General features: G+C 39.2%; 2 protein-coding genes and 1 pseudogene across 2 annotated transcripts; all 3 read right to left on the bottom strand.

The window, feature by feature from the left end:
• Positions 1-9,652: 9,652 nt before the first annotated feature.
• On the bottom strand, positions 9,653-10,685 carry LOC785502 (trace amine-associated receptor 7a-like). The gene is given in 2 exon segments (XM_010808588.1): positions 9,653-10,471; positions 10,473-10,685. Coding segments are annotated over 2 exon segments (1,032 nt in total).
• Positions 10,686-17,718: 7,033 nt separating this feature from the next.
• On the bottom strand, positions 17,719-19,264 carry LOC783649 (trace amine-associated receptor 6). The gene is given in 1 exon segment (XM_002707839.2): positions 17,719-19,264. A coding segment is annotated over 1 exon segment (1,038 nt). The 5' UTR covers positions 19,196-19,264; the 3' UTR covers positions 17,719-18,157.
• Positions 19,265-24,413: 5,149 nt separating this feature from the next.
• Positions 24,414-25,460, bottom strand: LOC785560 (trace amine-associated receptor 7a-like; annotated as a pseudogene).

Below are 25,460 nucleotides of genomic sequence, written 5' to 3' on the forward strand. Positions count from 1 at the left end.
AGTTGGCTTCCTAGAGCAAGTGAGCTGGAAAGACTGGTATCAGTGATTAGATACCCAAATTGGAGGGATTTCAAGTACAGGTCCATATTCTAAAATTCTAAAATCTATAACATTGAAAGGTTGTTTCTAATTAATTTGTTGACGAACACTTGGATGAGGCTATTTCTAGTGTTAATTTCTTATCAGTCTATCTGAATATTCATGCAGATACATTAATATTCTTTTGACTATCTGAGTATTGATGCGGAAATAATGCATTGATGACAAGTGCTTCACAATATCCACTGGTATATTCCAAATATTTAATGGATAGGCCTTTTAAATGAAAAAGTAAAAGAGTCTGAATTCTACAAGTTTAGGGGTTTCAGATAAAAGATTGTGTCTAGTAAACTACAAGTTCTAAGTAAGGACAGAGGCAGGGTGGAGGTGATATTCTAGAAGGAGAGAATTTCTAGAAACTATGAGGCACATTAGTGCATGGTCAAGAGCACAGACTCTAGATCCAGTTGTCCTAGGATTGAATTCAGGCTTTCCCCAACTTCATAACTGGCCCAGGTCTCAGTATTTTCAGCTGTGAAATGGGGACGATAATTTTACCTTCAACAAAGAGTTAGTACGATGATTATTATTAAATTGAAGAAAGTAGGGAAAACCACTAGACCATTCAGGTATGACCTAAATCAAATCCCTTATGATTACACAGTGGAAGTGAGAAATAGATTTAAGGGCCTAGATCTGATAGACAGAGTGCCTGATGAACTGTGGAATGAGGTTCGTGACATTGTACAGGACAGGGATCAAGACCATTCCCATAGAAAAGAAATGCAAAAAAAAGCAAAATGGCTGTCTGGGGAGGCCTTACAAATAGCTGTGAAAAGAAGAGAAGGGAAAAGCAAAGGAGAAAAGGAAAGATATAAACATCTGAATGCAGAGTTCCAAAGAATAGCAAGAAGAGATAAGAAAGCCTTCTTTAGTGATCAATGCAAAGAAATAGAGGAAAACAACAGAATGGGAAAGACTAGGGATCTTTTCAAGAAAATCAGAGATACCAAAGGAACATTTCATGCAAAGATGAGCTCGATAAAGGACAGAAATGGTACGGACCTAACAATAGCAGAAGATATTAAGAAGAGATGGCAAGAATACACAGAAGAACTGTACAAAAAAGATCTTCACGACCCAGATAATTACAATGGTGTGATCACTGACATAGAGCCAGACATCCTGGAATGTGAAGTCAAGTGGGCCTTAGAAAGCATCACTAAGAACAAAGCTAGTGGAGGTGATGGAATTCCAGTTGAGCTATTTCAAATCCTGAAAGATGATGCTGTGAAAGTGCTGCACTCAACATGCCAGCAAATTTGGAAAACTCAGCAGTGGCCACAGGACTGGAAAAGGTCAGTTTTCATTCCAATCCCTAAGAAAGGCAATGCCAAAGAATGCTCAAACTACCACACAATTGCACTCATCTCAAACGCTAGTAAAGTAATGCTCAAAATTCTCCAAGCCAGGCTTCTGCAATGTGAACTGTGAACTTCCAGATGTTCAAGCTGGTTTTAGAAAAGGCAGAGGAACCAGAGATCAAATTGCCAACATCCTCTGGATCATGGAAAAAGCAAGAGAGTTCCAGAAAAACATCTATTTCTGCTTTATTGACTATGCCAAAGCCTTTGACTGTGTGGATCACAATAAACTGCGGAAAATTCTTCAAGAGATGGAAATATCAGACCACCTGATCTGCCTCTTGAGAAATTTGTATGCAGGTCAGGAAGCAACAGTTAGAACTGGACATGGAACAACAGACTGGTTCCAAATAGGAAAAGCAGTTCGTCAAGGCTGTATATTGCCACCCTGCTTATTTAATTTATGTGCAGAGTACATCATGAGAAACCCTGGACTGGAAGAAACACAAGCTGGAATCAAGATTGCCGGGAGAAATCTCAATAACCTCAGATATGCAGATGACACCACCCTTATGGCAGAAAGTGAAGAGGAACTCAAAAGCCTCTTGATGAAAGTGAAAGTGGAGAGTGAAAACGTTGGCTTAAAGCTCAACATTCAGAAAACGAAGATCATGGCATCCGGTCCCACCACTTCATGGGAAATAGATAGGGAAACAGTGGAAACAGTGTCAGACTTTATTTTTCTGGGCTCCAAAATCACTACAGATGGTGACTGCAGCCATGAAATTAAAAGACGCTTACTCCTAGGAAGGAAAGTTATGACCAACCTAGATAGCATATTCAAAAGCAGAGACATTACTTTGCCAACAAAGGTCCGTCTAGTCAAGGCTATGGTTTATTCTGTGGTCATGTATGGATGTGAGAGTTGGACTGTGAAGAACGCTTAGTGCCAAAGAATTGATTCTTTTGAACTATGGTTTTGGAGAAGACTCTTGAGAATCCCTTGGACTGCAAGGAGATCCAAGCAGTCCATTCTGAAGGAGATCAGCCCTGGGATTTCTTTGGAAGGAATGATGCTAAAGCTGAAACTCCAGTACTTTGGCCACCTCAGTGGAAGAGTTGACTCATTGGAAAAGACTCTGATGCTGGGAGGGATTGGGGGCAGGAGGAGAAGGGGACGACAGGATGAGATGGCTGGATGGCATCACTGACTCGATGGACATGAGTGTCAGTGAACTCCGGGAGTTGGTGATGCACAGGGAGGCCTGGCGTCCTGCGATTCATGGGGTCGCAAAGAGTCGGACACAACTGAGCGACAGATATGATCTAATCTGATTGCTAAAGCACATCTTGAGTATTTAACAGAGCAAGTGTTCATAACTTTAAATGTTTTATATACATATATGTATATGTATAGATATATGTATTTTAGTTGTGGAGAGAATGATGGAGTGCTCAGAATTAACATAAAGATGCAAAAAGGAAGAAGGACCCTGTGCCCATGTTGACAATATTGGAGAGAGGCAAGACTGGTACAGTCTGATGACCTTAGGGGTTTCTGGGAGGTTGCAAGGTGAATGCTCCACCACCATGAAGAAGAATACAAAGGATGCCCCCTCATTGCTCTGCTGTGAAAGAGCAGAGACTTCAGATGAAGACCAGGTTCCTAAAAGGTGCACAGAACTGACACAGAAGAAAACATGTTTGTAAAGTTAAATCTCAGTATTTATTCTTTGTAATGTCTTTCAATCTTAATTCATTTATGTTGAAATGCCAGTCTGGGGATCAGTACCAGTCTGGGGGTCAGAGGAGAATGAGAACAATAAAATGCATGTCTCATATTGTTTGTTCAATTTACAGAACTGCCCTTTATTCTTAAATAATCTATTTCTTATATATTGATATTAAAACATACTTTTTTTCTCTGATGCTGCTGCTGCTAAGTCACTTCAGTCATGTCTGATTCTGTGCGACCCCATAGACAGCAGCCCACCAGGCTCCGCCATCCCCAGGATTCTCCAGGCAAGAATAATGGAGTGGGTTGCCATTTCCTTCTCCAATGCACGAAAGTGAAAAGTGAAAGTGAAGTCGTTCAGTTGTGTCCAACTCCTAGTGACCCCATGGACTGCAGCCTATCAGGCTCCTCCGTCCATGGGACTTTCCAGGCAAGAGTACTGGAGTGGGGTGCCATTGCCTTCTACTTTCTTCTGTGAAATTCAGCCAAAACATAAAGCTGTCCCTGCTACTGTTGCTGCTGCTGTCTATGATGTCCTGAGTTGGCAAAGTTTATATTTGGCAACTATCTGTTGGTTCCTTGAATTTTTTTTTTTTTTTTTTTTTTACAAATTTTCTTATTTCTGAAACCCAAGTTTCTAAGAACTACCATCCTGAGACATTAGTCTTTTTAATAACAAAGGTTGTATTTTTGCATAGAATAACCCTAAAAATAAACCAGGGCAGCCTCTGGTCAATTCCAAACTTTTGAGACAGTGAAATCTCTTCCAATAGAAGCAGATATCTGAGAAATCAACCACATATATTAAAAATAAATAAATAAAATGCAAAAAAAAAGAAAAAGCAATATCTAACGTCAACTATGAAAAGAGTTGTGCTGAGTCTTTCTATATTGTTTTTGCTACTCATCAAAACTTATTAGAGGAATCTATGCTATTTGCTACTCTAGTGTTTGACTCTCTCCTATATTACACATATAGTGGGAGGTCCATCTTAGAGGTATTCATATGAAGAGCTGGTTATCTTCCTCTGAGGAGCACACATTTGGGGAGAGAGGGGCACACAATATACCAAACAGATCATCAGAAAGCAGAAAGCAGTGTAACAGACAAATGAACAAAGTGGTTCCTGAGAAGGCAGGGGCTATGTAGATATACATTTACAACCTCTATTGTTGTCGCTTTTCATTCATGAAAAAATGAAGACACACGTTACCAGGTACTGCTGGGACTTCCCTAGTTGTCCAGTGGCTAAGACTCTCCATTCCCAATTCAGGGAGCCTGCTTTCAGTTCCTGGTTGGGGAATTAGATCCCACATGCTGCAACTAAGACCCGGTACAGTCAAATAAAATAAAATAAAATAAAAATAAAATTATAAAGTACTGTTAATATATGAGCTATTAAAGGAGCACATGATTTGCAAATACAATCATTCTTTATCATAATAATATATGATATTCATGAAAAAATTGTATGCAATTTGCAAATTTGTAACACTCAGGTGCCTTGAAATGTTTTGAAAGTAGAAGTCTTGCTGTGGAGAAGGAGCTCAAAGGAACCAAATAGTTATTAATAGAAACAATAAGATTGTTTGTATTTGCTTGATGTGCTGACCAATCCTGCTATAGAAATTACGATGTAATTTATCTAAATGATGCTCCCTTCACCCTTAGAGGGGGAAACCTTATACAGTAAAATATATAATGAAGAAGTCTAGGTTGAATTGATATGTCACAGGAAATCAATTATTCCCACCAGTGTCCCCATATCTCCAAAGAATTTTGTTTAATCTTTCCTTTATGATGACAGAATTTTTCCTTTGACATAATTAGTACAAAGCGTCTTTTCATATTGCTCCCAGAAACTTGATGGCAGTGGCTGGGCCACAACAGGGGAGAAAATTTACTTACTGGTTATTTCACTTAATTTCTGACTCCCTGGATGTGAATACTGGCTGTGTGTGTGTGTGTGTGTGTGTGAACACTCAGCCACATCTCACTCTTTGCGGCCCCATGGAATGTAGGCTGGCAGGTTCCTCTGTTCATGAAATTTTCCAGAATACCTGACTGGGTTGTCAGTCCTTACTCCAGGGGAGCTTCCTAACCCAGGGATCGAACCTGCATCTCTCGTGTCTCCTGCACTGGCAGGCAGATTTTTTACCACTAGCACCACCTGGAAAGCCAGAATACTGGCTCTATTCTTTAACGGATATGCCACCTTGGGCATGAGACTCACTTCTTTATGCCCCAGGTTCCTCATTTATGATGTAAAGTAATAATAATATAGTAACAATATTCCCTTGTACATGGAGTTGTTGTGAAGACTGAGTGGGGGAGGTAAGGTGGTCCCAAGTGCTCAATGAAAGATCCATAATTCAGACAGCACTCTTAGGGTTAGATGGTTTTTATCGTTGTACCCTGCCAGTTCCAAAGCTCATGTGTTACATACCAGAAACACTCAATCAGTGTTCACTGACACAAAGGCCAGTAGACTAGCCCGCATACAGCCAGAGTAAATTAAGAAGAGAAATGAGGGCAAGTGCTTGTTGTTTCCTTAATAAGAAAGTTCTAAAATATTTATAATTATAGACAGAATTGAATGTTGACCTAGGAAAGGAAGTGGTAAAACTAAATGTTTTGTCTAATATACGTGCAAGTCTACTAAAACAAAAGGAAGACAAGCATAAATGCATTAAACTAGATGTTAGAGTGCTTATTTGAATCCAGAAGCTTTATGACATTCAGCAGACTTTTAAACTTTGATTTTAGCTTTTTCATTTTTAAAACGAGGAAGAATGATTTCTCTATATCTTGTGGCACAGGATTAGAGAAAGTTACTGCACTGAAGAAGGCAAAGTGGTTGTCTGAGGAGGTTTCACAAATAGCTGATGAAAGAAGAGAAGTGAAGAGCAAAGGACAAAGGGAAGGATATACCCAACTGAATGAAGACTTCCAGGAATAGCAAAGAGGGATAAGAAGACCTTTTAAAATGAACAATGCAAAGAAATAGAGGAAAACAACAGACTGGGAAAGACTAGAGTTCTCTTCAAGAAAACAGGAGATATCGAGGGAACATTTCACCCAAGGATGGGCATGATAATGGACAGAAATGGTAAGGACCTAACAGAAGCAGAAGATATTAAGAAGAGGTGGCAAGAATACACAGAATAACTATATATAAAAGGTCTTAATGACTCGCATTAACCACGATGGTGTGGTCAGTCACCTAGAGCTAGACATCCTGCAGTGAGAAGTCAACTGGGCCTTAGGAAGCATTACAAGGAACAAAGCTAGTGGAGGCAATGGAATTCCAGCTGAGCTATTTTAAATCCTTAAATCTGATGCTGTGAATGTGCTGCACTCAATATGCCAGCAAATTTGGAAAACTTAGCAGTGGCCACAGGACTGGAAAAGGTCAGTTTTCAAACCAATTCCAAAAAATGGCAATGCCAGAGAATGTTCACCCAAGAATTGTACTACCATACAATTGTGTTCATTTAACATGCTAGTAAGGTTATGCTCAAAATCCTTCAAGCTAGGCTTCAACAGTGAACCGAGAACTTCTGGATATAAAAACTGGGTTTAGAAAAGGCAGAAGAACCAGAGATCAAATTGCCAAAATTTTTTGGATCACAGAGAAAGCAAGGAGAGTCCAGAAAAATATCTACTTCTCCTTCATTGATTTCATGAAAGCCTTTGACTGTATGGTTCAACAAATTGTGGGAAATTATTCAAGAGATGGTAATACCTTATCACCTTACCTGTCTCCTGAAAAACCTGTGTGCAGGACAAGAAGCAACAGTTAGAACCGGACATGGAACAAAGGACTGGTTCAAAATTGGGAAAGCAGAAAGACAAAGCTGTATATTGTTACTCTGCTTATTAAACTTATAATCAGAGTACATCTGAATGTCCTGGCATGTGTACATCTGGCATATGTAAACCTGACATGTGAAATGCCAGAATGGATGAATTGCAAACTGGAATCAAGATTGCCAAGAAAAATGTCAATAACCTCAGATATGCAATAATACCACTCTAATGGCAGAAAGTAAAGAGGAACTACAGAGCCTGTGAATGAGGGTGAAAGAGAAGAGTGAAAAGCTGGCTTACAACTCAGCATTCAGAAAACTAAAATCATGGCATCTGGTTCCATCACTTCATGGCAAATAGAATAGGAAAAAAGCCGAAGCAGTGACAGATTTTATTTCTGGCGGCGGGGGTCGGAGGGGGAGGGGCTCCAAAATCACTGCTGACAGTAACTGCAGCCATGAAATTAAAAGACGCTTGCTCCTTGGAAGGAAAGCTATGATAAACCTAGACAGCATAATAAAAAGCAAAGACATCATTTTGCTGACAAAGGTTCATAGGGTCAAAGCTATGGTTTTCCAGTAGTCGTGTATGGATGTGACAGTTGGACCATAAAGAAGGTTGAGCACCAAAGAACTGATGCTTTCAAATCGTGGTGCTGGAGAAGACTCTTGAGAGTTCCTTGGACAGCAAGGAGATTAAACCAGTCAATCCTAAAGGAAATCAACCCTGAATATTCATTGGAAGGAACTGATGTCAAAGCTGAAGCACCAATACTCTGGTCACTTGATGTGAAGTGAAAGTCGCTCAGTCGTCTCTGACTCTTTGCAACCTCATGGACTATAGAGTCAAGGAATTCTCTAGGTCAGAATACTGGAGTGGGTAGACTTTCCCTTCTTCAGGGGATCTTCCCAAACCAGGGATCGAACCCAGATCTCCCACATTGCAGGCAGATTCTTATCCAGCTGAGCCACACCTGATGACAAGAGCCAATTCATCAGAAAAAACCCGGATGCTAGGAGAGATTAAGGGCAGGAGGAGAAGGGGGTGACAGAGACAGAGGATGAGATGGTTAGATAGCATCATAGACTCAATGAACATGAATTTGAGCAAACTCTGGAAGATAGTGAAGGACAGAAAAGACTGGTATGCTGCAGTCCATGGGGTTGCGACAAATCAAACATGACTTAGTGACTGAGCAACAACAAAGATTGTATTTTTGAAAGCAGTAAATCAAAATAAGTTGATGATTTTCACTGTCAGAACTAAAGAGTTGAGGGTAAACTAATGCTAAGCAGTCTAGGGTGCCTTTAAATCATTTGTTTCATCTTTAACCATCAAGTAAAGATGGGAGAGAGTTTCTCACAAGTACATTAAATCAGAAATAATACACAATCTCAGGAAAGGTTTACCAATTTAAAGCATTTGTTAAATAATAGTCAGAAATGATAACCCTAATATATGATTGATTTACATTAAATGAGAAATTAGAGAAATAAACAAGGATATTTTGATATATATTCATCCCTGTCCAATGATATGATGCTCTGATTTTTCAAACTTGATATCTGATTGCTACAAAGTAAAATTAGAATAGAATCAAGAAATTTATTTTAAAAATTATTTAAAAATACAGAAATATACATTCTCTAGTCTTGGTACCAAAAACAAGTCTCCATGTCTGAAAAGTTGACCGGCTTCTATACAATGTGAATTGCTTAACTTGTTCAGTTTCAAATTTGTGGGTTATATAAAATGCATTTATCAGCCTCTGTCATTTTTTTATATCCTTCATTTCAGTTCTGTATTTTTTAGAACATATCTGTAATTTGAGCTTTCATGTATATCATTGAAAATCCTTATAACTAATCTTTGGAGCACTGCAAAAGTGAACAAAACAGAAAGCTAATTTGACATAAAGTACAATAAAAAATGACAATGTTAAAAACTCGTGCGTGCTCTAAACATATGTTAATCGGCAAAATTTATAAAGTCAGCCAAAATTTTATGAGCAGACAATCACCAGGAAATAGCCCACTCAACAAATGAATGCTATTTATAACATCAATTACCTTTCCCAGGGCAAATAATTCGACAGATATTATAGTCAATACTTTTATCTCTGGGTTTATTTTACCTGACTCTGAGATCATATTTCTGGACTCACAAATCTGAACACCTGACAAGGCGGAGTCACTACTTTGCCCTCCCTGAGCCAGAATATCTCTAAGTATTCCCCAGCTACATTTACACTGTAATAGTAATTTAAAAAACATTTCAAAGGAATAAAGAGAAACTATAACCAGGGATTAAACTATTATAAAGTAATAAAAGGGAGGATTTAGAATAACAAAACATTGCAGTTTCTGTCTATACATTCTTTTACATTTTCTCAAGAATGTTACAAGGAAGGGATTAATAACTAGAGATGTACAGTGAAGATCAGAGACAAGTAGCAACCCAAGATCAATGTTAAAATGTTACGTTTCTGGCTCTAAGGTCATGCTGTTTCCATAACAACCAGGTTTTTATGTTATATTGACCAAAGAATGATGAAACTGAATTTAAGTCTTCAGGTCATAATTTATTATGAAGCATAATTTATTCTTTTACTTTATAAGATCTTGCATGTATATGATTACATTTTCTACCCAATGATGTGTTTGCTGTGAATCTATATTCAATTCCTCCATCTAAAATGTGGGCTTACCCAGAAAATAAATTTACTGTTGAGGAATTCTCTCTCAAGACTTTGCCTGTGACAATGAGTTTGATGGCTTTTCGAAACCAAGGATAAAAGAAAGCATAAATCAAGGGGTTCATAGCTGAGTTATAATAAGCAATCCAAACCAATATTTCATAAACATATGTGGGAGTGATGAAACCTAGGAAGGCATCAATGATGGAATCCAGGAAGTAAGGCAGCCAGGAGACCAGAAACGCTAGCACTGCAATGCCCAGTGTTCTCGCTGCCTTTCTCTCCCTCTTGGCCACTCTGTCTTGGTAGCTGTTTGAGCATCGCCCAGTCTTACTCCTCAGATTCTCAATTTTTCTAGCCTGCTGTTTAGCAATGAGGAAAATTTTGGAGTAAAGAACTATCATCACAAGGGTGGGGATGAAAAATAATAGAAAATTCACCAATACCCAACTCTGATTCACTGCAATTTGACAGCCTCCCACACAGGTGAGAGCACTTACTAGATCCTCCAGTCCAGCTGCATTCGCTCCTGTGCCAAGAAGGGAAAAAGTATAAATAATGGGAAAGAGCCAAGAGAAGACAATACACATGCCAGAAACAGACACAGTGAACTTTGTTGGATAGACCAGGGGGTCAGTGACGGCAATGTACCTGTCCAGAGAGATAAAGCACAAGTGGTAGATGGAAGCGTAACAGAATGACCCATTAAAACAAGAGTGGAGTTGACAGTAACTCTCCCCAAAGTACCAGCAGCTCTCCACGGACCTCACTGTGCTGAAGGGCATCACAGTCACTCCCACCAAGAAGTCTGCACAGGCCAGGGAGGTGGATCAAGAAATTGGCTGGAGAATGCAGCTGCTTGAAGTGGAGAATGGAAATCATTACCAAGAGGTTTCCAAATACAGTCAGCACAGCTCCAAAGATGAACACTGTGTACAGGATGAGGCGGGGGCCTGGTGAGTAGGGGGTTTTCACACAGGATCCGTTCAGGTGCTCGTAGCAGAGCTGCACAACTGCAGCAGAAGGAGACGCACTGCTCATGATTCTTTGATTTGATACCTGGAAACCTGTCACCCTCTGTGGCTCAGGATGTCATTCCAGTTTTCAAAATGTCCTTAAAGAGAAGATAAATACAATGTCAGCACTTGCTAGTGTATTCTGTCTTTAATTCCTTGTAAGTGCAAATCTTCACTTGCATGTTTAGAAAGTGATTCATATCCTCATGTAAAATGATCACTTTCAAATGAATAAGAAGTTAATTTTCAACATTACATAAAATGCTGTTGATTTAAATTTTGAAAAATCTTCCCTAGTTTTTCATATTAAAGGAGAGGTTGTCTTCAAGAAGCTTTTACAGGATACATGTTCGAATGCCACATTTTATTAGCATTATTTTCCTAATTTATCAGAGCAATGATAATGACCCAAACACTCCCTCCCCTCAGGAATGTAACTAAACAATTTCAATCCCCAAAGCCCTTAAGATTGAATCCCCATAAGTTCAAGGTGCTTAGAAAGAAAAAACTAAATAACAATTATGTTTATGCTAAAATAAGTTTATGCCCTACTAATTTCCTGATGACACTTTAGCTTTGCATGGAATCGAATAGTGCCTATCCTTTAAAACCTTTGAGTGGAATTTGAAAGTCATATTATTTGCTATTATTAAATACTGCCTTTTCACTTTTTTAAGAACCTTTTATGTATATGATTTCTGTGTTGAATGTCACTAGAACTCTTTCAAATAAACTCTTTATCCCTACCAGTGTTGATTTGTGTTAAAAAATTAAATGTGTGGGCTCAGTTGCTCAGTCACTCAGTCTTGTCTGACTCTTTGTGACCACATGGGTTATAGCCCACCAAGCTCCTCTGTCTCGCCTTTTCCAGGCCAGAACACTGGAGTGGGTTGTCAATTCCTTCACCAGGGGATCTTCCCAACCCAGGGATCTAAATGTGTGTTTTATGTCTCCTGTATTGGCAGTTGGATTCTTTACCACACCACACACTGAAAAGCTCAAAGAAGTTAAAGAATCATATGTTAAATACTTGAATGCTTCAGGTTTGCTTTTAAAAATTCTGACCTGGGAAAGTGGGGTAGCAGAATACAAGGTGTTTGCCTCAGGGAACAACAAAGGAAGTGTAAGTACAAATAAAACATCGTTTCTGCTCCTGTTGTTGTTGGAGTTGTAGTGGGAGCAGCGTGGAAGATACTTAAAAAATAAAATAAAATGAAAGGACTTTTGGAATGTGGATATTCCTATTATATACGCTGGATTATACCACTGACAAATTTCCTTTTTCTCTCAGCATTCTAGAACAGATCTCACCTTAGTTTTTCAAAAAGTGTTTTTTGCGGCTTCCCTGATGGTTCCCTGGTAAACAATTTGCCTACCAGTGCAGGAGACACAGGTTCAATCCCTGATCGGGGAAGATCCCATAGGCCATGGAGCAACTGAGTCCCTGCACCACAACTACTGAGCCTGTGCTCTAGAGCCCGGGAGCCGCAACCACTGAGGCCATGTGCTGCAGCTACTGCAGCGCACGCACCACGTGCTCACAGCAAGAGAAGCCGCGGTAATGAGAAGGCTGTGCACTGCAGCTAGAGAACAGCCCCTGCTGCTGCTGCTGCCAAGTCACTTCAGTCGTGGGCTGCCATCTATGAGTCACACAGAGTCGGACACGACTGAAGCGACTAGGCGGCGGCAGCAGCAACTGGAGAAAAGCCTGCGCAGCAACGAAGACCCAGCACAGCCATAAACTGAACAAATAAAATTATTATTTTTTTGTGGGTACCATTTTTAATTTTTTAATTTTTTTTTTACTTTACAATATTGTATTGGTTCTGCCAAACATCAATATGAATCCGCCACGGGTGTACACATGTTCCCCATCCTGAACCCCCCTCCCACCTCGCTCCCTGTACCATCCTTCCAAGTCATCCCAGTTCACCAGCCCCAAGCATCTTGTATTGAACCTGGACTGGTGATTTGTTTCTTATATGATATTATACATGTTTCTGTGCCATTTCCCCAAATCGTCACACCCTCTCCCTCTCCCATAGAGTCCAAAAGACTGTTCTATACATCTGTATCTCTTTTGCTGTCTCACATACAGGGTTATTGTTACCATCTTTCTAAATTCCATATATATGCGTTAGTATACTGTATTGGTGTTTTTCTTTCTGGCTTACTTCACTCTGTATAATAGGCTCCAGTTTCATCCACCTCATTAGAACTGATTCAAATGTATTCTTTTTAATGGCTGAGTAATACTCCATTGTGTATATGCACCACAGCTTTCTTATCCATTCATCTGCTGATGGGCATCTAGGTTGCTTCCATGTCCTGGCTATTATAAACAGTGCTGCGATGAACATTGGGGTACACGTGTTTCTTTCAATTCTGGTTTCCTTGGTGTGTATGCCCAGCGGTATTTAAAAAGTGTTTTCTGAGGAATGACTTCTATGTTTAAAAATCATTTTTTTCATATTGAGGCATAAAATAAATTTGAAAAGTTTACATTTTTAGCACACACGGACTGATGACATGATAAATGTATCCACCCTTATATTCAGCACCACAACCAAGGTAGAAAGCAACACCCTGGCAATTCTCCTCAGGCCCTTTTATAGTTAATCTCACCCCACATTTCCTAGGGAAAACGCTGATCTCCATTCTATGGCTAGAGATTAATTTTCAAGGCCTAAAAATCTTTTATGAAAAGCATCACAATGTTTGTCCTCTTTGATGTCTGGCTTATTTCACTCAGGTCAATGTCTGTGAGTTTCATCCATGTCTGAGTACATTTTCAGGTCATTCCTTATCGTTGCTAAATGTAATTCCATTGTCTGAATATACCACAATTATTTTATCCGTATTTTGTTGTTGTCCAGTTGCTCAGTCATGTCTGATCAGTTAATAAATATTCAGACTGTTCAGCTTGGGGTTGTCATATTGGGAAGTGTAGGTTTAACTCGGCAAGAAAGTATACACTTTCTTCTAAAGTAACTGGACCATTTTATACTCCCACCAGCAACCTATGAGTGTTCCAGTTTGCTCCAAATCTTTCTTTCCTCCTGGTGGATTGTCTATCGACTTAAAAGATGTTGGAATAAATCAAAGCTTATCCATCATATTTTATCTTACTTCTCTAACTCCACGTGAGAGGCCAACCTGTGAACAAGTAATGACAACTCAATGTGGTGACGGCTCGGATACACAGAGTGCAGTGGAGGTCACCGCAATGAAGCAAGGGAACCGTATCCACAGGCAAAGTTACCAAGCAGGTAACTATAAAGATAGGTTGAGAGGGTCAAGGAGATATTTAAGGTAAAAACAGAGAAGGGTTTCCCAGGGCAAGAGGGCAGTGTGTTTTGAGGCTCCGAGATGGGGGTTGGACGCATTCGCAGGGCTGAGAGCGGCTGTAGCGCAGGCGCAGTGTGGGGAGCGGCATGAGCTCAAGGAGACCTGCGCACAACCTGACCCCACCCCCCTCATTTTGCCAAGTTGTTTGGATTTCTGTGGAGGTCAGAGGTTAGGAGGGGAGAGGACATGAAATACCTGTGGTAACAGATACAAATCTTCGTTTCACCTGCTCAGGGATGCTAGATAGGATTTATTTTTCTGCAGTACTCTTAAATCTACTTAGAGTCTCACATTGCACCAGATACAAGAATAATACCTCAGTAAGTATAGGGATTGTGACCTTTATCCCCACAGTGTCATCCGTCTTCAGAGAGCTAGGTCTCACATTAGTATCTGTGGGTGTTCTTTGAGGTCTGTCTTCTGAGGAATGCATTTTCCTGACCTAAGGGACAGACTTATAATCTTTCCTGGTGGCTCTGTCCATGGAATTTTCCAGGCAAGAGTACTGGAGTGGGTTGCCATTTCCTTCTCCAGGGTATCTTCCTGACCCAGGGATCGAACCCGGGTCTCCCGCATTGCAGGCAGACGCTTTACCAAAGAATTCGCCTGCCAATGCAAGGGATGCGGGTTGATCCCTGGGTCAGGAAGATTCCTTGGAGAAGGAAATGGTAACCCACGCCAGTATTCTTGCCTGGGAAATCCCAGGTACTCTAGCCTGCCATGCTCCTCTGTCCACGGGGTCACAAAAGAAAAGACAAGACTTAGTGACTAACAACAAGGGCAGATTGGGCAACATTCCCCTTCTAGACGGGAAATGCTCCTTCCAGCCTCGCTGGGAGGTGAAGTCTCTTCTTAGAATATGTGCGTCTACTCAACACATCTACTGTTTATCACTTTTCAAGAAATGACCTGAAGAGTAGAAATAAAGCACAAGTGGAACGTTTAACCATGACTCTTGATAGCTTCCATCGCTCCTAAAGACAGCACATAATTAATATAGACCAGAAGAGTTGGAGCATGTTAAAGATCTGCTAAAAGAAAACCATAAAAATACTTAAAAATATTAAGATATAATTCCTTAGATATTTATCTATATAAGGTGCAGTTTCTAAAATATACTAATGTACCTATGTCATAGTTTCATTAGATAAGACAAAAATATACCAAAGATATATTCTCAAAAGATATTCTTCCCCTGCCAAATAAAACAAGCAAGCACACAGATAAAGCTAATGATGCTTAGATAAAAATAAAGGTGGTATTATTAATATCAATTTTAACCTATGTATTTCAATCACAAACATTAAAATGGTAAAGCTAAATTACAAAGTAAGTCCCCCTCCCCAAACACAGACACAGTCTTTTATACATAAAATTACATTTTGTAAAAGTGTAATATGGGGACCTAGTCCATATATTGTTTTACAATCTAGGTCAGATTTTTTTGCTTCTGTTTTCTTTTGATTTTAGTGAAAAAAATATATTGTGGTTGTCTTACCTTGTTAACTGTTATAAGGCATTTGTTCTTTTAAATGGTTTTATAATGTTCCATTTCAAAAGTAGAACATAATTGATTTAATTTACACCATATCAATCCTAGTTTATTTCCATCTATAATTGAGAGATATACAATGAATGTCCTTGTCATGTTTCCTTCCTTGCCTGACTCTATTTTCTTAGGCTTGCTTGGCAGAAATGGAACTACAGAGTCAAGTGATATGTGATTTGAAATTTTATATAAATGTCTTCATTTTCCTCTAAGACAAGAGATATTAAATTGTGTTTTTCCTATATGAACATGCCCAACTCTCAGCAGTGTGCTCAACTTCTCAGAATCTAATTAATCTGATATTAATGATCCTTTCAATGCTGTCCTTCCAATTTGAGATATGAAACTTTATTACATTTTAACTAACTTTTAAAATTATTTGTACATTGGACATTTTAATGTATTTATTACCATATCTCTGTAAAATTTCCTGTTTATTTGTTTAGTGGGACATTTGTCTCTGTCTTTCTATTGTGTAAATTGCTTTTACATTTTAAAATCTACTAATTCTTCATCCTGCATGCTACCAATAGTTTTTCTAAGTTTGTCTGTTTTCCTTAACATGGTGTTGTTTTTCTTTGAAGTTTAAAAATTAAGTGCCTGAATCCATATGGATTTTCTGTCATGATTCCACCAATAAAGTTAAAAAAATATATATGTTTTCTTCTGGTTTTTTAACATCGGGAAGAAATCAGTTTTGATTTTGTGAAATACATGAAGCAAGATCCTTAAGAATCTTTCAAAAAGTTTTATACAACAACATTTCTAAATTACACATTTTTCCAATAACATATATAATACTGGTATTTTTTTTTATCATAAACAGTATATAAGCTCCAAATAGTACCTATAGAAGGAAAAATAACCAACAATTGCTCTCCATCATCAGCTGGAAGGTAAAACAACAAACTTCATGAAATGAGAAAACGGTTACATAAAGGGATGCAACTATGATAGAAACTGGGCTTCCATTTGGCTAACAGTTATTCCTACATTTACAAAATGTCTCCTAAAAAAATAAAACATGAATCTCATCCTGAGTCTGAAATGGCTGATGGATACGTCTCAGAGACCTTTAGAAGCTCTAGAAGACTGGACCCCAAGAATCAATTTGCTCAAAATAAATGCGAACGGAGTCCACAGAACAACCTGACATTAACAGGGAACAGAGAAGGAAGAAATGTGAAAATGAAAAAAAGTTAGGTGGTAGGAAAGGTAAAACAGCAACAGGCTTGAAAGAAGAAAATAACAACTGACAGAGCAGGCTGGTGTAAAGATTTGAGGAAACTAGAAATTACGGCCACTGTGTGGACCACTACTAGATAACAGAGTTCTATCAAATGCTCAAAGGATGCTCACTTTTCAAAATCCGTAAACGTATAAAAGTGAAGCTGCCAAAGTCGAGGTGCCATGTCTCCTCCTCAACTGAATGATCATTTTCAAGTCTATATTTCATGCAATAATCACTACAGAAATTTCCAATATATCACCAGATCAACTTAAAATTTTTCAAATCATCGATATGAAACTTAGGCTTTAGAAGTTAGTTTTATAATTCATAAACTGTCTTTTAATATTGCCAGTTTAATAGGGTTTATTGCTCTCCCAAACCGATGGTAAATGAAGCATAAATCGAATGATTTAGGGCAATTTGCAATAACTGAACCAACAAAGTATCTCATAAGCATATGAAGTGTGATAAAACTTAAAGAATCAATGAATGAATCAGATACATCGAGTAATCATGAGACCAAAAGTGCTACATTGTGAAGCCCAGGGTTTTAACTGCTTTTCTCTGTCTCTTAGCCACTCTGATCTTGCGAGTCCCTGGTAACAAATTTATTTTCTAGTAATATTTTCCATCTCTTTAGTCTGCTTTCTAACCATAAGAACAATATTCCTGTACAGTAGGATCTTAACAAAGCCAGGTGTGAAAAATAATAGAAATCCTATCAATATCCAAAACTGATTTAAACAGGTTGAAAATCACTTATTACACAGAGAGCACTTACTAATCCCTCCATCCCATCATCTCTGACATCTGCGTACAGCTTGGCACCACTGTACGCCAGGGGCAGGATGGAGAAGATGCTGCAGCCAATTCCTGACACAGACACCATGCAGACTTAAACATAATACTTTTAACTGCATCCCCAAAAAAATTCCCTGGGAAAATAATCAAAGCAAGAAAAGCAACAAACTGGAGAAAGTTAATCACAGAGAAATTTTTGATAAATTGGGAAAGAGTAGATCAGTTTGTAAGGAAAAAAAGAAAGAAAATAAAAGGCAACAGACGTGTTTACAGGTTACAAAGGGAAGAGTCAATGGAATAAGAGAGAAAAGGTGGGGAATGACTGCAGGGAACAGGAAATGGTGCGTTCTACAGCAGTTAACAATAATGGGCTTAACATTTATTAGTCAAATAAATAATTTTGAAGAAGCAAAAGGGAAATGCACATCCTAATAGACTGAGACATTGATTTATCCAATTAAACTGGAAAAGCAATTTGTTTTCTCTGTAGTAACAATCTTACTTGATTTTTTAAAATTCATTCATTTTTAAAATGTGAAGATACCTTCAACTTCCTCAACCCAATGGCTTACATTTGTTCAGAGAATAAATTCATGCTTGCAGAACCATTCTTGAAAACCCCACCACTCACAATGACTTTGATGGCTTTCCTAAACCAAGGGTAAAATAAAGCATAGATCAAGGGGTTCATGGCTGAGTTATAATAAGTACACCAACAGCAAATCTCATAAATATAGGCCGGGGTTATGAAGCCCATAAAGGCATCAATTAATGAGTCAATACTGTATGGTAACCATGAAATCATAAATGCTATGACTGTGATACCCAGGGTTTTAGCTGCTTTCCTCTCTCTCTTGGCTACTCTGGATTTATAACTGTCTGATGATGACTCTCTTTTACTACTGATATTTTCAATCTTTTTAGCCTGTTGTCTGGCCACTAGGAAAACATTACAATAGAGAATTAACATAACAAAGGTAGGTATAAAGAAGGATAGAAAATGTACCAACACCCAGTTTTGATTTATAACTATCTGACAGCCTCCTGCACAGTTGAGGACACTAGACAATTCCTCTAGCCCTTTCTCATTGGCACCCGTGTAGAACACGGCACCACTGTAAGTAATGGGCAGGATCCAGGAGATGCTGATGCATATGCATGACACAGACACTGTGAACTTGGTGGGATAGACCAGAGGGTCAGTAACAGCAATGTACCTGTTGATGGAGATGAAGGACAGGTGGAAGAGAGAAGAGTAACAAAATGCCACATCACAGCATGTGTGCAAAGCACAGAAACTTTGCCCAAAGTATCAGCAGCTCTCCACAGACCTGACCATGCTGAAGGGCATCACAGTCACTCCTACTAGAAAGTCTGTACAGGCCAGAGAGGCAATGAGAAAATTGGTTGGTGAGTGCAGCTGCTTGAAATGAAGGATGGCAATCATCACCAGGAGGTTTCCTAACACGGCCAGGACAGCCCCAAAGCCATACACCGTGTACAGAATCACCTGGGATGTGGGCAAGAAGGGGGTTTTCACACAGGATCCATTCAGGTGCTCATAGCAGAGCTGCACAGCTGCATTGGGGGATGAGTTGCTGCTCATGATCTGTCCTTTACATTCAGAGAATTCTGTCCTTCTTGATTTCCATGGACTTTCAATGCTTCTGGAGGAAATCATACATACAGTAGGATTATTATCAGACATTAGTAGTATTATTTTTTCAATTTTCCTTTTTTATCATAAATCTTAAATAAGTTCAGTAACAGAATAAAATGCAAAAAAATTTACATTGGACAAAGTCACTGGGAATGAATTTCAACTAACTAAAGCTTAGATCCTTGAATTTGATGAAACCCCCTTTTGGTCCTAAATATCTTTAAAAATTTTTTACGTTCAGAGTTCCTCTTTGCAACAGGCACTGATATGGGAAGTAATTATAACATTACCTCCTGTTAGGTTTATCTGCCTTACCGCCTAAAGCATACAGCCCTTCCAGATATATAAATGCCATCAATAGGAAAATCCCTAGCTGGAATCCCTGTAGTGCAAGGTGGGAACTTAGAAGTTTATTTTCAGTAGTGAGTGTTAAGAAAGCTATTGTACAAACAACTGTTTTAATTAGGTCATTATGTTTCTTGAACTCAAGATTTTTTTTCTTCTCACCCTTGGGACTTTTCCCCTATTTTTAGTCCTGCTGTGAGCACCTTATTGGATTTTTGTTACAGAGGTATCATAAGGTACAGGCACTGCGAGTCGACTTAGCCTTGCTCTCCCAATAAGGATTAATTTTTGCCTGTGCACTGGCTACTAACAAACAGAAAAGGTAGCATACAGCGTGAGCAACTTGACTTGGATGAATTACATTTCGGGAAAACATTAAAAAACACACCAGGGTATTTAGACATGTCCACATTTCTGAACTACTATGACTGTCAGTGCTCTTAGAGAAAAGATGTGTTCTCTTCTCAAGACATCATCGGAAGTGGATCTGTAATGTCTCCTCATCCACGTAAGAAGTCCACCCATAAACCCTCCGAATGATTCACATTCGTTTGTGAATCCAAGTGATTTCTGTCCCTTGTGCTAAAAAATGTCAACTAAGGAATAATGAACAGAAAACGGAAACATAGCAATACATTTCTTGGTAATTTCCCACCCTTGGAATGTCGGGACAGAGCAGAGCAAAAGAAAGTATTATCCAGCCTTCTTCAAGCAGGATTCCAGACTGGATCATATGATACTTTTTTTTCCCCCTAGAATCATGGTTCTAAGTAAGGCAGATCCACTGATATATTGGGTTCAGACAGTAAAGAATCCATACGCAATGTGGGAGACCCGGGTTCAGTCCCAGGGTTGGGAAGATCCCCTGGAGAAGGAAATGGCTACCCACTCCAGTATTCTGGCCTGGAGAATTCCATGGACAGAGGAGCCACTGATTTTGAAGATATATCTGGACTGTAGGGCCACTGATTTTGAATATATATCTGGACTTGTTCTTTTGAATTGTGCCATAGAAATTATTATTAATTCATCTGGCCATCTGACTCCTAATCACACACACACACAAAATATTCTTAATGATCTCTTAGATTCTTCCTAATGTATTCTGAGAGTATGATTTTGTAAAATAATCAACTACTTAAATTGACAAGGGTGTAGGCTAGGCTTTCTCATGGAGAAGGCAATGGCAACCCACTCCAGTACTCTTGCCTGGAAATACCACGGACGGAGGAGCCTGGTAGGCTGTAGTCCATGGGGTCGCAAAGAGTCGGACATGACTGAGTGACTTCACTTTCACTTTTAACCTTCATGCATTGGAGAAGGCAATGGCAACCCACTCCAGTTCTCTTACATGGAAAATGCCAAGGACAGCGGAGCCTGGTGGGCTGCTGTCTCTGGGGTCGCACAGAGTCAGCCACGACTGAAGTGACTTAGCAGCAGCAGCAGCAGCAGCAGCAGCAGGCTTTCTCAGCTTCAGCACTATTGACATTTGAGTTCTGATAAGTTTTGATGTGGGATCTGTCCTGTACATCGAAGGACATCTAGCAGCATCCCTGTTACTAGATGCCAGTAAAATCCCCTTAATTGTGAAAGCCAAAAATATCTCCAGACACTGAGAAGTGTCCTCTGAGGGGCAAATGTATCAGAGAGGGAATGAGTGAAATGAGCACAGTCGTGTCTGACTCTTGGCAACACCATGGACACCTCTGTCCATGCCAGGCTCCTCTGTCCATGGAATTCTCCAGGCCAGAATACTGGAGTGGGTAGCCGTTTCCTTCTCCAGGGGATCTTCCCAACCCTGGGATTGAACCCAGTTCTTCCTCATTGCAGATGGATTCTTTACTGTCTGAACCCAATATATCAGTGGATCTGCCTTACTTAGAACCATGATTCTAGGCAAAAAAAAAAGTATCATATGATCACAAGTATTACAAGTATCATTTGTCATTTGGGGTCCAGAAATAACTTTATCTCCCTCAATTATTTTAAATTTATTCAATAATTAATTCTTTAATCCAAGGCATATTTACTGAGTGCCAGGAGCTGGGTACAAAGAAATGAACAAAACAGACATGACCCCTTTCTTTATGACACTTTCAGTCTTAAAAGGAGAATAAACCTTCAAACAAGTAAGCAGATAAATGGATGTATGAATAAAAATTGTGAGAAGTATTACAAAGGTGAAAGACAGTATTGTGTGAGAGAGTAGTGACCACCTAGACAGGCAGGTGGAGACAGTAAAGTTCCTACCAACAGAGTAAACCCAAAATGCTGCTGCAATATTATAGACTTTTAATGTAATATATGGGCTTCCTTGGTGGCTCAGTGGAAAAGAATCTGCCTGCTAATGCAGGAGATGCGGGTTCTATCTCTGGGATAGGAAGATCCCCTGGAGAAAGAATTGGCAACCCACTCCAGTGTTCTTACCTGAGAAATCCCTTAGACAGAGGAGCCTGGTGGGCTATAGTGCACGCGGTTGTAAAAATGTCGGACACAACTTACAACTAAAAACAACAACAGCAAGTAGAATATATACTCAGAGAAAGAAAATAGGAAATGAGTGAAACTATAGTTGGAGATTTCAGACCTTTTTTTAGCATAGAGAAACTTAATGAGAGATATTACACCAGAAGTATAGAAAGAGGCAAAGAGGGAGAGAGAGAAGTCTGGCTGTGGTCAGAAGCAGGATGGGGTGGGAGACCTGAAGCTTCTTCTGTGTAAAACCTGGACAGACCCCTAGATCTCCATAAAGTGAGGAGCTAGATTCCTCCCAAGGTAAAGCGCACTTTTCTTTTATGAAATTATTGCAAAGTATATATGATTGTCCTTGCTGCTGTTGTGGCTTTTTGCGATGTCCTTGGTTGGCAGGGTTAACACAGAAATTATCTGGGGGTTCCTTGAATTTTTCACCATCTTTATTATTTCTGAGCCCCATGTTTCTAAGAACCACCATCCTGACACATTAGTCTTTTTAATAGTAAAAGTGGTATTTTATAAAGTTACAGACACAGAAAACAACTTGTAATACCAGGATAAAAGTGGTGGAGGGATAAACTGAGATTGACATACACACAATTTCTATATATAAAATGGACTTCCCAGATGGCTCAGTGGTAAAGAATCTGCCTGCCAATGTGACTGAACAACAAAACGGGCAGAGAGTATGTTACGCTTAAATTTTCTTCTCCTGCCTTGAAACATAAACTGCATTCCATCAGTAGCTTGCAAAACAAGATTATATAGGAAAATTACTATATTGAAACCACAGAAATCAAAATAAATTCATTACACTGTGTTAGAACTGAAAAATTGTGTATAAACTGATACCATGCAGGCTAGGGTGCCTTTAATTATCTGTAAAATCAGATAGAAATGGTATGCTCAGTCACTAAGTCGTGTCCAACCCTTTGTGACCCCAAGGAGCCCGCCAGGGTCCTCTGTCCATGGTATTTCCTAGGCAAGAATACTGGAGTGGGTTGCCATCTCCTTCTCCAGAAACAGTATAATTAGGAATAATACACTATTTCTAGAAATGTTTACCAATTCAAAGTATTTGTGTAATGGTAGTCAGAAATAATGTGCTAATAGGTAATGTTGATTTACATCAAGCTAGAAATTTTTAAAATAGAGCAAGAATACTTTGATGTATATTCTCTCCTGCCCCAAAGATATCATAATCTGATTTTAAAGTCTTGATGTCTAATTGACACACAGAACCCTCCAGTCTTAGTATCAAGAATAATTCTCTGAAATAATTGGCTTGATTTATCCACTGTTAATTGCAGAACTAATTCATTTCTTTTTTTTTTTTTTTTGCCTTAGAACTGAGTTTGTGGGACATAAGAAAATGCCTTTCACAGCCTCTGTCTTGGCTTCATTCTATGCCCTTCACTTCAGTTTTCTTTCTTCTTTTGAGCACACTTTTAAGCTATGCTTTCAAGTGTATCCTCAAAATCCACTGTAAATTACTTTTAGAACACTGTACAACTAAATGAATATGGAATAAATTAATCCAAAAATAAAATAACATAATGAATGACAGTCTTAAAACCCTGCTTTAAACATCTGCTAACTGGCTCTAAACTCTAATATAATTTTATGAGCAGACTTAATAATAAGGAAGAAGCTCACTGAATAAATAAATGCTATGATGCAAATTATCTTTCCCATTGTGCACAACTGAGTTGATGTTATAGTTAACAGAGTGATCACTTGATTTGTATTCCCTGATCTGAAACCACAGTGTGGGAATCACAAATCTCAACACCGAACAGTGCAAACACACTGCTTTGCCCTCCCCGAGCAAGGAGGCGCCCCGTCACTAAGTGGTTGTATTTACATTTTAATAGAAAAACTATACAAAGGAAGAAACAGAAGATTTAGGCAGAGATTGAACTAATACAAGGTAATTGAAAGAAGGATTTATATTAACAAATGTATATTAGGTCCTTCACTTGTATTCTCCTAAATTTGGTCATGACTACTACAACGGAGAGGTTATTCTCCAGAGAAATACCATGAATTTCAGAAAGAGCCAAGCCACCCAAGATCACCTAAGATCACCCAAGTGTTCAACAGCAGAATGAAAATTGCCATCCAGGCATTTCTGGCTCCAAAGCTGTGCTGTCCCCATTACAAATAGGTTTTGATGTTATATTTACCAAAGAATTATGAACTTAAATTTAAGCATTTGGGTCAGGGTTGAACTACAGTTAAGTTATTTTACATAACAAAAATTGCGCTTTTACAATCAACTTTTTCTCCTCATTATCTGTCTAATGTGAGTCTATTTTCAGTTTTCCCAAACTAAGACCAGAACCTACTCAGAAAACAAATGTATTGTTGAGGAATTCTCTCTCAAGACTTTGCCTGTGACAATGAGTTTGATGGCTTTTCGAAACCAAGGATAAAAGAAAGCATAAATCAAGGGGTTCATAGCTGAGTTATAATAAGCAATCCAAACCAGTATTTCATAAACATATGTGGGAGTGATGAAACCCAGGAAGGCATCAATGATGGAATCCAGGAAGTAAGGCAGCCAGGAGACCAGAAACGCTAGCACTGCCATGCCCAGTGTTCTTGCTGCCTTTCTCTCCCTCTTGGCCACTCTGTCTTGGTAGCTTTCTGAGCATCGCCCAGGCTTATTGCTCAGACTCTCAATTTTTCTAGCCTGTTGTTTAGCAATGAGGAAATTTTGGAGTAAAGAACTATCATCGCAAGGGTGGGGATGAAAAATAATAGAAAATTCACCAATACCCAACTCTGATTCACTGCAATTTGACAGCCTCCCACACAGGTGAGAGCACTTACTAGATCCTCCAGTCCAGCTGCATTCACTCCTGTGCCAAGAAGGGAAAAAGTATAAATAATGGGAAAGAGCCAAGAGAAGACAATACACATGCCAGAAACAGACACAGTGAACTTTGTTGGATAAACCAGGGGATCAGTGACGGCAATGTACCTGTCCAGAGAGATAAAGCACAAGTGGTAGATGGAAGCGTAACAGAATGAGCCTTCAAAACAAGAGTGGAGTTGACAGTAACTCTCCCCAAAGTACCAGCAGCTCTCCATGGACCTCACTGTGCTGAAGGGCGTCACAGTCACTCCCACCAAGAAGTCTGCACAGGCCAGGGAGGTGATCAAGAAATTGGCTGGAGAATGCAGCTGCTTGAAGTGCAGAATGGAAATCATTACCAAGAGGTTTCCAAATACAGTCCGCACAGCTCCAAAGATGAACACTGTGTACAGAATGAGGCGGGGACCTGGTGAGTAGGGGGTTTTCACACAGGATCCGTTCAGGTGCTCGTAGCAGAGCTGCACAACTGCAGCAGAAGGAGACGCACTGCTCATGATTCTTTGATTTGAT

This window comes from Bos taurus, chromosome 9 (assembly GCF_002263795.3).
Source record: "Bos taurus isolate L1 Dominette 01449 registration number 42190680 breed Hereford chromosome 9, ARS-UCD2.0, whole genome shotgun sequence".
NCBI lineage: Eukaryota > Metazoa > Chordata > Mammalia > Artiodactyla > Bovidae > Bos > Bos taurus.